Here is a 15,985-nt window from a genome sequence, read left to right as displayed (position 1 = left end):
GGTTCTATTTTATGGAGAATATAGATTATATTACCACCACTGTGTTGCTGGTTCTATTGTATGGAGAATGTATTTTCTATTACCAGCAGGGTGCAGTTAGATCTCTTGGCCACTCTTCAGAGGAACGGTAAAAAGATCTTCATGAAGATGATGACGATAATAATGGTTATTACTTCTTCTAAGGCCTTATCCATTTAATAGCTAGTTCTATCATCCCAAATGTATTTGTTATGTGGGATCGTTTGTATTCCCGCCTGTAATATATCAGACCAGACGTGTCTGTCTGTGTGTAAATTAGCAGCCTTCTATAATGCTGGATTAAGATTAAGTTGTGCTGTGTGATTAACCAAAATGTAGTTTATTTTTCATTTTTTTACAACTAATTGACTGACAGGTGAAATTATTTGAATTCCACTTTGTATTTGCTTTTCTTCTTCTAGAGATAAATCGGATCTGTGATATGTTGCAGGGAGTTGTAGTTTCCAACAGGCCATTAATTCTTCGTAATTTAGTGCATCAAATGTGGTAATTTGCTACAATGACCATTATCCATTGCGCATCTAGTTGTCAGGTCTGTGTTTCTTTTACACCTGCTTCAGAAGAGAGACAGGAATGCGGGATCGTGAGGCGATATAGAATGCAGCTGTTGCTTTGCAAGGTATCTCTACCTGAAAATACATGATCTAAGTGATTGATAGTTGGTATTCAGCAGTCATAAAACTATGCCTTATTTACTTTGAAGAACTTTTTGTTAGACAGAATAGGCAGCAGATCTATAGAGATGAGATGACTGAAATAGTAAAGTCATCAAATAAATAAAATGTAATATACACAACAACTGAAATATTATATTAAAGTAAGGTAATGTGAATAAATGATAGTTAATAAGTGATAAGCAGTAATGGCCAGTCACTACCGTCATGGGACTTTTAGTAATTGTTTTATTCTGTGTTGTTACAGCATTCAACCCAAATAATCTAAACCGAAATGGAAAACCTTGATTATTTTTTAATAATCGAACCGAAACTGAACAGACTTCAAAAAGCAGTAATCGCTCAGCACTAAGAAGGCAAAGATACATTTTGATCGCTGTTCATCAGAGCCTGTGCCACGTTCCCGGCACCTTGAAGTACGTAAGTGTGTGTGTGTGTGTGTGTGTGTGTGTGTGTGTGTGTGTGTGTGTGTGTGTGTGTGTGTGTGTGTGTGTGTGTGTGTGTGTGTGTGTGTGTGTGTGTGTGTGTGTGTGTGTGTGTGTGCGTGCGTGCGTGCGTGCGTGCGTGTGTGTCTGTGTCTGTGTCTGTGTGTGTATATATATATATACGCACTAATGAAGAGCAGCAAATGAAATCGTTTATTGTGTCTGATATAATGTCAGGTTCCATTAGGGATCTGCTGCTAGGGATGATTGCTGGAGTACCATGGCCTGGAGAGCATCCACAGTTTCACCTTTTCCAGATTTCAGAGAGAGGCCTGTTTCTTAGAAAAATGAGCCTCACAAAGTCCTCAAGGGCCATGCCACAAAGTGCGCAAGGGCCATGCTTGCAAGCAAGCAGGTCGAGGCGAGGGTCAGGGCGGGGGTGAGGTCAAGGGTGAAGGTGAGGGCAGGTCGGGTAATGGTAAGGGAGGGGGCGAGGGCGAGGGTGAAGAGTGGGGCAGGTCAGGGCGAGGCTGGGAGTGAGGGTTGGGGTGAGGGTGGGGGCAGGTCGTGGCGAGGGTGGGAGTGAGGGCAAGGGTGGGGGTGAGGGCAGATCGAGCCCCTTCTCTCTCTCTCTAAACTGACAGTTCGTCAGCAACTCGGAGCAGTAATTGAAAATCATGGGAAAAGTGGATAATGATTGTTTATTTGTGTGAAATTCAAACGAGAAGGGGAGAAGGCTGGACTTGGTGGTTCAGCGGCTTATCTGGCTGTGGTTGACTGAGTAATTAAATCAGGAAAGCCAGTGAAGTTATGCTCAGCTCAGCGCCTCGTCCTGTTTCTCCTTTAATCAAGAGCCCATTAAACCTCTGATTGCGTGCCCCATCTTCTGACTCCAGCTCAGCTATTAAACAGTAACTGAAAGCCTTTCTCTGTTGCAGGGGGGTTGGTGGAATGCACAGGATGCAAAGTTAGAGATAAATAACAGGACAGGTATTGGGTAAAGAACTGAAAGCCTTTTATATGGTAGCAGATCACAAGTAATGGGGAGATGAGGAATTGGGTGGGGCGGGCGGGAGTGTTAGGAGAGGGGCATTATAGCACTCACAGGATACAAAGTAGTAAACATTTAAATTGAACCACTATTCCATGTGAATCCGATAACTATGATGTGTAGACTTTCCACTGTAGAGTTTATGTCATCTTATCATTGATGAGAATGTCTCAGATGACAACCGAACTGACATCATATTCATTAAGTACCACCGCATGGTCGGATTACCAGAATATAGTTCATTTCCCCCCACCTTCTGATGTTCCCAGAATCTCTATGTTAACCAAGGATTTTGCAAATGTAACATCAGTAGGGTAGAGAGAGGAAAAAGGGATGAAAGAGGTATTTATGACGGTCATAAACCTACCCCCAGGCCAACATCATGACACCTGCCTGCCTGTCCAGCATCACTACTCTGTACGGTTCTGACTTAGAATATGTGGACAACTACAAATACCTAGATGTCTGGTAAGAATGTAAACTCTCCTTCCAGACTCACATTAAGCATCTCCAATCCAAAATTAAATCTAGAATCGGCTTCCTATTTTGCAACAAAGCATCCTTCACTCATGCTGCCAAACATACCCTCGTAAAACTGAATATCCTACCGATCCTTGACTTTGGCGATGTCATTTACAAAATAGCCGCCAACACTCTACTCAGCAAATTGGATGCAGTCTATCACAGTGCCATCCGTTTTGTCACCAAAGCCCCATATACTACCCACCACTGTGACCTGTATGCTCTCGTTGGCTGGCCCTCGCTTCATATTCATCGCCAAACCCACCGGCTCCAGGTCATCTATAAGTCTTTGCAAGGTAAAGCCCCGCCTTATCTCAGCTCATTGGTCACCATAGCAGCACCCACTCCTAGCACGCACTCCAGCAGGTATATTTCACTGGCCACCCCCAAAGCCTATTCCTATTTGGCCTCCTTTCCTTCCAGTTCTCTGCTTTCAGTGACTGGAACGAACTGCAAAAATCACTGAAGCTGGAGACTCATATCTCCCTCACTAACTTTAAGCACCAGCTGTCAGAGCAGCTCACAGATCACAGCTACCTATACATAGCACATCTGTAAATAGCCCATCCAACTACCTTATCCCCATACTGTTATTTATTTTATTTATTTTGCTCCTTTGCACCCCAGTATCTCCACTTGCACACTCATCTTCTGCACATCTATCACTGCAGTGTTTAATTTCTATATTGTAATTATTTCGCCACTATGGCCTATTTATTGCCTTAACTCCCTTATCCTACCTCATTTGCACACACTGTATATAGACTTTTTCAATTCTATTATTGACTTTATGTTTGTTTATTCCACGTGTAACTCTGTGTTGTTGTTTGTGTTGCACTGCTTTGCTTTATATTTAGGTTGCATTTGTAAATGAGAACTTGTTCTCAACTAGCCTACCTGGTTAAATAAAGGTGAAATAAAAAAAAATAAAAACCTGATGTGGAATAGAGTTCCATGTAATCATGTCTCTGTTTAGTACTGTGCGCCTCCCGTAGTCTGTTCTGGACTTGGGTTAAATAAAGGTGAAATAAAACAAATTAAAAACCTGATGTGGAATAGAGTTCCATGTAATCATGTCTCTGTTTAGTACTGTGTGCCTCCCGTAGTCTGTTCTGGACTTGGGGACTGTGAAGGGACCTCTGGTGGCATGTCTTGTGGGGTATGCATGGGTCTGAGCTATGTGCTGGTAGTTTAAACAGGCATTTCGGTGCATTCAACATGTTACTAGTTCTAGTAATGACATCAATCTCTATTGATGACGTCAATCTCTTCTCTACTTTGAGCCAGGAGAGATTGACATGCATATTATTAATGTTAGGTCTCAGTGTACATTTAAGGGCCAACCGTTTTGCCCTGTTCTGGACCAATTGTAATTTTCCTTCTTTGTGGCACCTGACCACACGACTGGACAGTAGTCCAGGTGTGACAAAACTAGGGCCTGTAGGACATCATATTGTCTTTGATTACTTATTTATTATTCTGAACACCCAGTATAAGCATGTGATCTTCTCAACCCTCAGTGCTAGTGTGGTCATTGCCATGTTGATTGTGCTGTACTGTACACACTATGCTGACAGTGTGTCCTCCTCTCCTCTCATCCTGTCCTGCAGCACCAGTCATCCTGAATGAGCTGAACTGGACCCAGGCTCTGGAGAGGGTTTTCATTGATAACCGCCGGGAGGACAGCTCTCTGCGCTGGCAGGTGTTCGGCAGCGCCACGGGGGTCACAAGATATTACCCAGGTAGGTCCCGGATCGTTATTAATAAGGGTATTATCAACTTGAACTATAAATAAAAAAGATGAAGCTGATGTTCAGAATGATGTTTTACTTTTCTTCCTTTCCCCAGCCACTCCATGGAGAGCACCCAATAAGATTGACCTGTATGACGTCCGCAGGCGGCCATGGTGGGTACACTGCAAATTGATCGGTGTTGAATTTTCAGTGTTCCATTTCTAGTGTTGATTCAGCAATTCAATTTACTCTGTATGAGTTAAATTAGCACTCAGTGATGTAAAACTACCCACTCAGTGTTGGTGTTTACAAGCAGAGTTCTTGTTTTACACTGTGGAGAGTAAAACAGTAAAACAGTAAAACAGTCTCATCAAAACTACGCCCATTTTTATCATATTTCCCAGCATGCTCTACTGCAGGTAGATTTTTTGGGATTGTTTTTAATATCTGTGTTTTTGCATGTGATTGTTTTTGCATTGATTGATTCATCTTATGCTACACAAAGATAAATAGCATACATTTTTCTAAACTAATCCAATCAGTTAGTTCGTTTTCGCCAATAGAAGAGTAGATTTTCAAATTTTGCTTCTGTAGTCTCACCAGGGTGCCTGCGCATCGGCCTCTATAGAGCCTCAAAGTGGAGTTGTCATAATACCCACTAAAACCTAGTGGATAAACAGGGAAATGTTTTCAATCGTTTTTCCACCATTTCTTTTCCCATAAGGGATTTTAGAAACACTGAAAATAAAGGCTGTGTTTCGTGTAGGCTTACCCTGGCTTGACGTTTTGTTAACTGTGTAAAACTCTCTCGGACATGGTGACTTTTATTTTTATTTGGCTCTATTTACGCTCATATTTGTAAATGCTAATTAGGGTTCAAGTAGGCATCATGCAAAACTACAAATCCCTGAAAGCTCCTGCACGTCATCTCCAGCTGACACCTTTGCTAACAGGTATTGTGTCAATTTTAAACTTGCACAAGTTCACAGAATTGTCCATTTAAAGAAATTAGGCAATTTATTACTACATTTAGCTTACATTAGATAGTTAATCCAGAGATTCTTACCTTTGCCTCAATTCAGCAGTCTCATCCAGATCATCATGTCATTTGTAGTTCTTTATAATAGCCACATTTGCAGCTAATTACCATTTAATTTTTGGGGGGTTAAATACAGGCAAATATATTGATAAAAGTCACCTTGTCCTAGAGAGATTTACACAGTTTTCAAAACGTCATGCCAGGATAAGCCTACACTAAACCCTTATTTTAAGTATTTCAAAAATCCCCTATGGGAAAATGAAAGGTGGGAAAATGATTGGAACCATTTCCCTGTTTGACCGCTAGGTTTTATGGTCCAGGATAATCAATATGTCTTTCACCTCCGATTCATTGAAGTAGAAGTCATTGACCAAATCGAAGTTAGTGATAGCTGTTGATGTCTAGAAGCTCTTTTTGGTCATAGAAAACGATAGTGGAAACATTGTAAACAAAAGAAGATCAACACAAAAATATACAAAATAGCACAACTGGTCAGGAGCCCGTAAAATAACTGCCATTCCCTCCGGCGCCATTCTCATCATCAGTGGTAACTCTCCAATTCACTCGAAAAGGCAAGGCACACAGGGAAATCATATTGAAGAGGTGGCTTAGTGGGGGTGTGGCTTTCAATTAGGTATTTTTGGCCACCCATGAGTGGAAATGTTGTAAAAGTTTAAGTGGTCTATGGTTATGTTCATTAAAGTTTGAGCATGTCTGCTGACAGTTTTGAAGTCTTTATAAATGCGTACATAAGAGCATGTGGCAAAGACTTGTAAATATTGAAATATTATTGTAATGTCCTTAACCCAACACTGAAATCTAATTTTAGTTGTCATATACACATGGAGAGCAGATGTTAATGTGAGTGTAGCGAAATGCTTCTAGTTCTGACAGTGCAGTAATATCCAACAAGTAATCTAACAATTCCTCAACTACCTAATACACACAAATCTAAAGGGGTGAAAGAGAACATGTACGTAAGTATATGGATGAGCGATGTCCGAGTGGCATAGGCAAGGTGCAATAGATGGTATAAAATACAGTATATACATGTGATATGAGGAATGTAAGATATGTAAACATTATTAAAGTTCCATTATTTAGAGTGGCATTGTATAAAGGGACTAGTGATCCATTTATTAAAGTGGCCAGCGATTGGGTCTCAATGTAGGCAGCAGCCTCTCTGAGTTAGTGATTGCTGTTTAGCAGTCGGATGGCCTTGAGATAGAAGCTGTTTTTAAGTCTCTCGGTCCCAGCTTTGATGCACCTGTACTGACCTCACCTTCTGGATGGGAGTGGTGTGAACAGGCAGTGGCTCAGGTTCTTGATGTCCTTGATGATCTTTTTGGCCTTCCTGTGACATCGGGTGCTGTAGGTGTCAAGGAGAGCAGATAGTTTGGATCACACTTTCAGTTTTGCAATTATGCTGCCGTCTATCCACGGTTTAGGGCAGGTTTTAATAGTCACAGTGGGTACAACATCTCCAGTGCACTTCTTTATAAACGCACTCACCGAGTCAGCGTATAGGTTGATTTTCTTCTCCGAATGACCTTGTCAAGAGATACGGACCACTTGATAATTGAATAACACCATTGGTGTAAACTACATACACTTCCTAGTGTTAAAAATACTATATCAGGTGTAATTTCATAACACTGAAAGTGTTAATTCCCTAACACTGACAAAGTTTAACAGCGTCAGCACTAAGCAGTGTTCATTTAACACTCAAAAGTGTGGCTCCGTATAGACACTGGCCCAGTGTTAAATGTAAGACTGTCAGTGTTGATTTAGCACTGGAGAATTTGCTGTGGTTTAATGTTTCTTTTCTACAGAATCCTGCTTTATTCTAGGATATGTTATTCAATCTGAGGACAATAACATTATCTGGTTTGATATGAATGGTTCAAATAGTATATGCTTCCAATACACTTGCAACATCTCAATGAATTAAAGCAATATGTATTATAAAGACATTTTATTGTTCCTGATGCACATTCTATAGAATGCCAGATATTCTGGTATCAAATAGTCAAGCACCACATATTTAAATATTTGGAATTAGAACTCTGTCATTGTCTTGTAGTGGGAAATCTAATGTAATCAATCCTATATTGTGTTCCTGCTGGCTTTGGCTCGCAAAACTACCTCTAACTTCCTTCATACTGGAGACATAAAAATGGATTCCATGAGTTTAATAGAATAGTGCTGTCCTTTGTTGCAGGCCGTTGAGGTTAAACCATTATCTAACCCCTATTTACCTCAGTGAGTTACCACAGAGAATTTATTCTCTTCAATGACCACAGCCAAGTGGCAAATAAGATATGGAATAGTAGCATTGCTGTGTTGTGTTGTGTTCACCTACCATTTGGCTTGTGAATCACTACTGTGTTGTGTTGTGTTCACCTGCCATTTGGCGTGTGAATCCCTACTGTGTTGTGTTAAGTGTTCACCTGCCATTTGGCTTGTGAATCACTACTGTGTTGTGTTGTGTTCACCTGCCATTTGGCTTGTGAATCACTACTGTGTTGTGTTAAGTGTTCACCTGCCATTTGGCGTGTGAATCCCTACTGTGTTGTGTTGTGTTCACCTGCCATTTGGCTTGTGAATCACTACTGTGTTGTGTTAAGTGTTCACCTGCCATTTGGCTTGTGAATCACTACTGTGTTGTGTTAAGTGTTCACCTGCCATTTGGCTTGTGAATCACTACTGTGTTGTGTTAAGTGTTCACCTGCCATTTGGCTTGTGAATCACTACTGTGTTGTGTTAAGTGTTCACCTGCCATTTGGCTTGTGAATCCCTACTGTGTTGTGTTAAGTGTTCACCTGCCATTTGGCTTGTGAATCACTACTGTGTTGTGTTAAGTGTTCACCTGCCATTTGGCTTGTGAATCACTACTGTGTTGTGTTTCACCTGCCATTTGGCTGTTCACCTGCCATTTGGCTTGTGAATCACTACTGTGTTGTGTTAAGTGTTCACCTGCCATTTGGCACTACTGTGTGAATCACTATTTGGCTGTGTCACTGTGTTAATTTGGCTGTTCACCACCTGCCATTTGGCTTGTGAATCACTACTGTGTTGTGTTAAGTGTTCACCTGCCATTTGGCTTGTGAATCCCTACTGTGTTGTGTTAAGTGTTCACCTGCCATTTCGCTTGTGAATCACTACTGTGTTGTGTTAAGTGTTCACCTGCCATTTGGCTTGTGAATCCCTACTGTGTTGTGTTAAGTGTTCACCTGCCATTTGGCGTGTGAATCCCTACTGTGTCTCAGATCTCTGCTAGGGCCAGGGTTCAGAGAGGATGCCAGTTTGACGTTTTCGACAGCACAGGCATGTGTGCGGCCAAACAGCCCCCCCTCACCCCTCCATCCCTCCATCCTGCCTCCACCTGTCATAGTCGCTCTGTGGAATAGTTGCCTGTTGCCTGGGCACAGATTAAAGCACCTTGGACATAATCATGACGGCCACGTTGATTAGAGTTGATGGTGGTTTCTGTCCCTGGCTGTCTCTCTGTGTCCATCTCCAACTATGCCTGGTTGGCTGTTTCAGGTAAGGCCAGGGGTTGGCCAGGGGTGTTGGATGGGCAGGACGGCAATGCACTGAGACAAACAACAAACTCCCACTGTATAGGAGTAACATACGTACAGTAGACTCTAGGTTTATTTGTCAGGTAAAGAAGCAATGTATTTATATCAATATAAACAAAATAGAGTATGGTCTATGTATGGTCTGATTTGTCCAGAAACCGATGGATTGTGCCATAGCCAGAACACAAATGGATAAAGAGGCGTTTTTGAAAATGTGGCTTTGGCTTTGATAGTCTGATTTGGTTAGAGATGATCCAACCACTGATTACTTTGTTTTGTACAACGCCTATCGCGCTCCTCATCACCACAAATCACTTCAATGATGGTAGTCTCAGACTAAAGTTTGTTGCGAACAATAGAGCAGCGGAAGAATTTAGTGTCAGTCGTGAGACTAAGAATATGCCTCATTACACACCCATATTAACATGCTATTACAAACAGTTACACACACATATAAAAGCTACTCAAAGGTGAGACTGAGTTGAAGGTGAGGGAGAAGCTAATGCTAAGCTGAACTAAACTTTTTGTCAAGTAGATGTATTTGTCAAGTTTGTATTTATTTATTTTTTCACCTTTATTTAACCAGGTAGGCTAGTTGAGAACAAGTTCTCATTTACAGCAGTGACCTGGCCAAGATAAAGCAAAACAGTATGACACATACAACACATAGTTACACATGGAATAAACAAACATACAGTCAATAATACAGTAGAAAAAGTATATATACAGTGTGTGCAAATGAGGTAAGATAAGGGAGGTAAAGGCAATAAATAGGCCATGGTGGCAAAGTAAACCAATAGGTATACTTTACAATATACCAATTCAACACTGGAGTGATAAATGTACAGAAGATGAATGTGCAAGTAGAGATACTGGGGTGCAAAGGAGCAAGATAAATAAATAAATACAGTAATTGGGATGAGGTAGTCAGAAGTAAATGTAACAATTTTCTTCCTGGGAAGGAGAGGAGGACCAAAATGCAGCGTGGTTATTTATAAACATCTTTAATGAAAGATGAAAACCGTGAACACTATACAAAAACACGGCAAAACCGAAACAGTCCTAACTGGTGCAGAGAACGCAGAGACAGGAAACAATCACCCACAAGATACCTAAAGAATATGGCTGCCTAAATATGGTTCCCAATCAGAGACAACGATAAACACCTGCCTCTGATTGAGAACCACTCTAGGCAACCATAGACTTACCTAGAACACTCAACTGAACACAACCCCATAGACTACAAAACCCCTAGACAAGACAAACACATAAATCACCCATGTCACACCCTGGCCTAACCAACATAATAAAGAAAAACACAGAATACTAAGGCCAGGGCGTGACAGTAAAGGTGCAGTGTATTTATATCAATATGAACAACCTAGAGCAGGGTTTCCCTTACGAAAAAAAGATTGCAGTCAGAGTGCAGTTTAACTGCATTATGTGGCAAATACTGCATCCAAAATAACAGTGTTTTTTACTAGGTTGTTTTTAATTAGGTTGTTTGTGTTAGCGTGATGCAGTACATCGCTTACATGTTGAAAGGAGGATCATGTCCTTGTTTTTCTCAGTACATGTACATTCGTCTCCAACATACGATATGACAACCACTTGCACATGATAAGAGTCTTCCTTGAGGCAGAAAGAATTGAAGAGAGAAAGAGAGAGAGCTGTGAGAAAGGAAGGGATTTTGGATTCAGACAGGGGTAGAAAGAGAGGGATGTTTTCCACGGAAGAGCACCATGTCACCCCCTGGTTCTCCATGTTTGTCACTGCCATTTCTCCCATGTTTCTCCTCTCTGCCTGTTGGTCTCCGACTGTCCATCCATCCTATCTGAAAGCTCCTGTGGCATGTTGCCTAGCAACCTGTGCCCATGCAGCCTTCAGAGGCGTTACCGTGGCAGGGAGTGCCATGATGTGTCAGGTCAAGCTTGTATGATTATGGTCTAACGCTGCGTCCGGTTGTGACACTCTCTTGAGGGGTCAGCCAATCACAGGGGGCTGAAAGATAGCCCATTGGATTAGGTAAACCAATCACGTGTGTGTTAGGTGTCAGCAATAGACCTTTCAAGGGAATAAGGGTAGCACATAATGGTTAAACAACACATACACAGACACACATACGTGACCGACCGGCTCATTTTGGTCTTAGCAAAATTCGAAATTGTGTTTTTTACATTGGATAAAAGTAAATCCCCATACTGTTTTTATTTATTTACTTTTCTGCTCTTTTGCACACCAATATCTCTACCTGTACATGACCATCTGATCATTTATCACTCCAGTGTTAATCTGCAAAATTGTAATTAATCGCCTACCTTCTCATGTCTTTTGCACACAATGTATATAGACTCCCCTTTTTTTCTACTGTGTTATTGACTTGTTAATTGTTTACTCCATGTGTAACTCTGTGTTGTCTGTTCACACTGCTATGCTTTATCTTGGCCAGGTCGCAGTTGCAAATGAGAACTTGTTCTCAACTAGCCTACCTGGTTAAATAAAGGTGAAATAAAAAAATAAAAAGTAAAGACTCAGAGCTAGAAAATTATATATCATTCACTACACCTATCGAACAATGGGAAAGTAATTCTACTTTGAAAGTTGATAAACTTGTAACCTCTTTTTTGAGAAAATGTTCCCTGAATATTTTGGTACCTACTGGAGAGCTCTTCTTTGTCTTTAAAAAATATATATATTTTACCTTTATTTAACCAGGTAGGCCAGTTGAGAACAAGTTTTCATTTACAACTGCGACCTGGCCAAGATAAAACAAAGCAGTGCGACATAAACACAGAGTTACACAACAAATATACAGTCAATAACACATTAGAATAATCTATATACTGTGTGTGCAAATGTAGTAAGATTAGGGAGGTAAGGCAATAAATAGGCCATAGTGGCGAAATAATTTCATTTTAGCAATTAAACACTGGAGTGATAGATGTGCAGAAGGTGAATGTGCAAGTAGAGAAACTGGGGTGCAAAGGAGAAAAAAATAAAAATAACAATATGGGGATGAGGTAGTTGGGTGGGCTATTTACACATGGGCTGTGTACAGGTGCAATGACTGGTAAACTGACAGCTTATGCTTTAAGTTAATGAGGGAGATATAAGACTTCAGTGATTTTTGCAATTCATTTCAGCCATTGGCAGCAGAGAACTGTCTACACCCATTCAGCATCGTTCACACCCTCTTAAGCTGTAGCCCCACCCATCTATTTAAGGGTTCACATGTGAGGCTATGTACTAAACAACCAAAGATTTTAAGACTAAATGCTGCTTTATACTACAGGTGTTCGTAAATTTAATCTGGAGTGCCAGAGTGTGCTCTGGGCAATGTCAGATTGGCTGTTCGTAAATTCAGAGCATTTCACTCTCAGAGCTTTCAGAGTGCACACTGGACGCTCTGGACGAAAAGTAGAGTTGATCCGAGCGTTCTGACTTAACAACAGCAGTCAAGCACCGAAGCTAACTGGCTAATGTTGGCTAGCTTTCTAGCTACTTCCAGAGACAAAAGAGAGAACAGCTCATTTCACTCCCCCTGGAGCAGCTGGTTAGGCTGTTTTTATGTTATGCACAGCTTTGGTGACTGCAAATGTGTTGTTGGCAACAATTTAATTACGCTTTTTTGCCAACGTTTACTGACACTGGCCATATTCAACGGGTGTTGAGCGTTCATAAATGCATCAGTTATTCTGCGCTCTGGCACACTCAGACGAAAGTGCTCTGAAATGTGCTCTGAAATCGGAATTACCAGCTACATTTATCGACAGTTGTCGCACTGACATTATAAACATTGTATTGAAATAGTTACCAGCTAATGTTAGCTAGCTAGCTAACTTAAGGTGTAATTTATGAAAATGTAGCTAACTTGACTATTTTACATGGATGGATGCTTCTCCCTCTCTGTCACAGATGCCATGGTTGCCCTTAGTTTGAAGATGTAATCCGGAGTCAGGTGTTTTATACAACAGCCTTCTGTGTGTTCTCTTTTCGACTCCGTCTGCACATTTGCAATCAAACGGCAGAAGTGTCTCCATCTTCTCAGCTATTATACTCTAATTTCACTGATTTCAAAACGTGGTCCTCCAGAAAGTGGAGAGCAACACTTTTGCAATTCTACTACATGATATCATTCAAAAAAGATACGTTAGAAAGGATTACCTATACATACTGACCAGCTTACAGTATATTATAGACAGAAGCTTCTACATAGTAGACCAATATGAACTCATCTCTTGGCATGTCCAGCCCACTCATTATCTCAGCCAATCATGGCTAGCGGGAAGGTTGGTTGGACTTTTTCCATGGCTAAACTAATTAGGCTCTGTAATTTAACGATTTTATTCGTATTTACAGGTGGCATATACGTTTGTTTTTAAGGCACATGAAAGTTCACATGTTTCAGAAGGCATTTCTGCCCAAAAATGCATTTTGATTTTTTTTAAAGTACAAGTTTGTATTCAAATGGCTTTCCTGTGAAGTAGTGACACGTGACATATGCCTAGTTCCTGAAACTAGTCACATATGCACTCAGCTGTTTCTTCACCCTCACCTGCCCGCAATTGCTAACTACCCATCTGCAAACACCCAACTATTTGTGATAAAGGTGATGCCCTGATGCCCCAACCCTAACCTGAAAATAGGCCAATAGAACATGTACCGTACAGTCAGACAGTTGATTTTTAAGCGTATAACTTTTTTAAGCGTATAATTTCCAACCTTTTGGTTGGCTAGTCAACATCTCTTCTTATTCATTTTTTACTTTTGACCCCTTTTTCGTGGTATCCAATTGGTAATTATTGTCTTGCCGCTGTAACTCGCATACGGATTCGGGAGAGGCAAAGGTCAAGAGCCTTGCGTCCCCCAAAACACAACCAAGCTGCACTACTTCTTGACACAATGCACGCTTAACCTAGCCACACCAATGTGTCAGAGGAAACACCATACACCTGGCAACCGTGTCAGTGTGCATGCGCCCAGCACGACACAGGAGTCGCTAGAGCACGATGGGGTAAGGACATCCCTGCCAGCAAAACCCTCCCCTCACCCGGACAACTGTGTGCCATCCCATGGGTCTCCCGGTCACAGACAGTTTCGACATAGCCATCAACATGGATTTGAACCAGGATCTCTAGTGTCACAGTTAACAACTGTGATGCAGTGCCTTAGACCACTGCACCACTCGGGAGACCATGGTAGTCAACATATCTATAATTAGATACATGCAGCCTTTCTTCTGTCATTACTTCCCTAGAAGACTAAATAAACCCTTGATCACCCGAATAATGTCATAAATCGATGAATGCTTCAATCTAGTTGACATCAGTAAAGTTTTCTCATTTATCTCAACTTTTCTTGCACTGCAGATGTTTAGGGACCGGTGAGGAAATGCAATAACAAAAGAAAATCAGTAACATTTTCTGTGCAAAATGTTCAAATGACATCAGTTTCAAGGAAATACAAAGCAATGAAAAGCACCTAACATATTTCTGATAAGATTTCAGTTCGGCCTGGATGCATATTTTATGTGGTTGAAATAATGTCAGCTTTTATGTTGCTGATAAAGATAGTACCTTTACAGATGATCCCTAACTGTGCATTCATTCTCTCAAGATTCTGAAATAAATCATATTTCTCCACTCCTGTTCATGAGTCAAAATGTACATGTGGAGTATCATTTTACTGCAAGAAATGCTTAATTGTGCAGGAGTTAATGTTATATTAGACTATGTGAGAGGTTATAGACCTACAGCCAGTGTCCAGATTTCAGTTAGGCTACTATTCCATTTAACCCATCTGAACAGTAGGCTACAGTTCCCCCCGTCTTACGACTCTTGAATTTGTATAGCACCTCACAATCATCGCACGTAACATAACTGCTTTCATTTCTTTTACCACTTCACAAAATCTTTCACAAAAATTACATTACTGTTCTGTCCCTCCATTTTATTTCATTTCCACTTTTCATTTAGTCGATTTTCTCTTATTGAATTAAACTCTGACATTGTCCTTTTTGCCTCAGTGGATTGATATGAACTTTTCTGCCCAAGTTCTGGAAAGCATTTGGTGATTGCCGTGTATTTGGCGCGCTACAGTTGGGCCCTGAAGCTTAGGCTACGCACTAACACCAGATCAAAATGATGAACAAAAAACCTCACTGTAGCCTATAGATATGAATAGCACAAGAATTATAAATGTATGAATTTTTTAATGCATCTTTTTTATCGATGACCGCCACCCACCCGCTCTTCTTCCACAAAATACAGTATTTCATGACCCTAAACCCACCTGCCCCGCGGATATAACCGCAGGGACTGCTGCTTATGAGTAAACATGCACATCAATAGCACACACACACATCCTCTCACTCCAACACACAGACTGCCTGGACATGTAGATACACATATAAGCATGCACCCCCACAAACCCAAACATCAGCACTCCTCCACAGTGACCGATAACTCCTCTCCTAATACTAAGCGATATGCTGTTATATATCCTCATAAATACCAGTATAGAGTGCACAGATGCAATCACAGTAACACGCTCCATACCCCCGACACTGAAATGTGATTTACACAGGGAAATAAAAGGATGGCTTTCATGCACAGTTTGTGACCTAATAGACCTCCACCTTTATGGGAATGAGTTTAGGGCTGGTTGACCTGACCTTTAGATGTGCCGGTTTGGGTCCTCTGTGTGTGTGTGTGTGTGTGTGTGTGTGTGTGTGTGTGTGTGTGTGTGTGTGTGTGTGTGTGTGTGTGTGTGTGTGTGTGTGTGTGTGTGAGTGTGAGTGTGAGTGTGAGTGTGAGCGTGTGCGTGTGCGTGTGTGTGTGTATATGAGTATGAGTGTGTATGATTTCCCCTTTGAGGAAATCAGGGAAAGGGAGATAATGAGACTGACTTGCTCGGTGC

General features: G+C 41.2%; 1 protein-coding gene across 4 annotated transcripts in view; it reads left to right on the top strand.

The window, feature by feature from the left end:
• The window catches only part of LOC118388289 (voltage-dependent calcium channel subunit alpha-2/delta-2-like), a 407,521-nt gene that overhangs the window by 320,078 nt on the left and 71,458 nt on the right, over positions 1–15,985 (top strand). For all 4 annotated transcript variants that reach the window (XM_052526555.1, XM_052526554.1, XM_052526556.1 and 1 more), the window contains 2 exons: positions 4,322–4,453; positions 4,560–4,617. In XM_052526555.1, the coding sequence (XP_052382515.1) occupies positions 4,322–4,453; positions 4,560–4,617 (190 nt within the window). The remainder of the gene's footprint in view (positions 1–4,321; positions 4,454–4,559; positions 4,618–15,985) is intronic.

The sequence above is a fragment of the Oncorhynchus keta genome, chromosome 10, assembly GCF_023373465.1.
Source record: "Oncorhynchus keta strain PuntledgeMale-10-30-2019 chromosome 10, Oket_V2, whole genome shotgun sequence".
Classification (NCBI taxonomy): Eukaryota; Metazoa; Chordata; class Actinopteri; order Salmoniformes; family Salmonidae; genus Oncorhynchus; species Oncorhynchus keta.
Note: the sequence above shows the minus strand (reverse complement) of the source record. Positions and strands in the feature narration are given on the sequence as shown.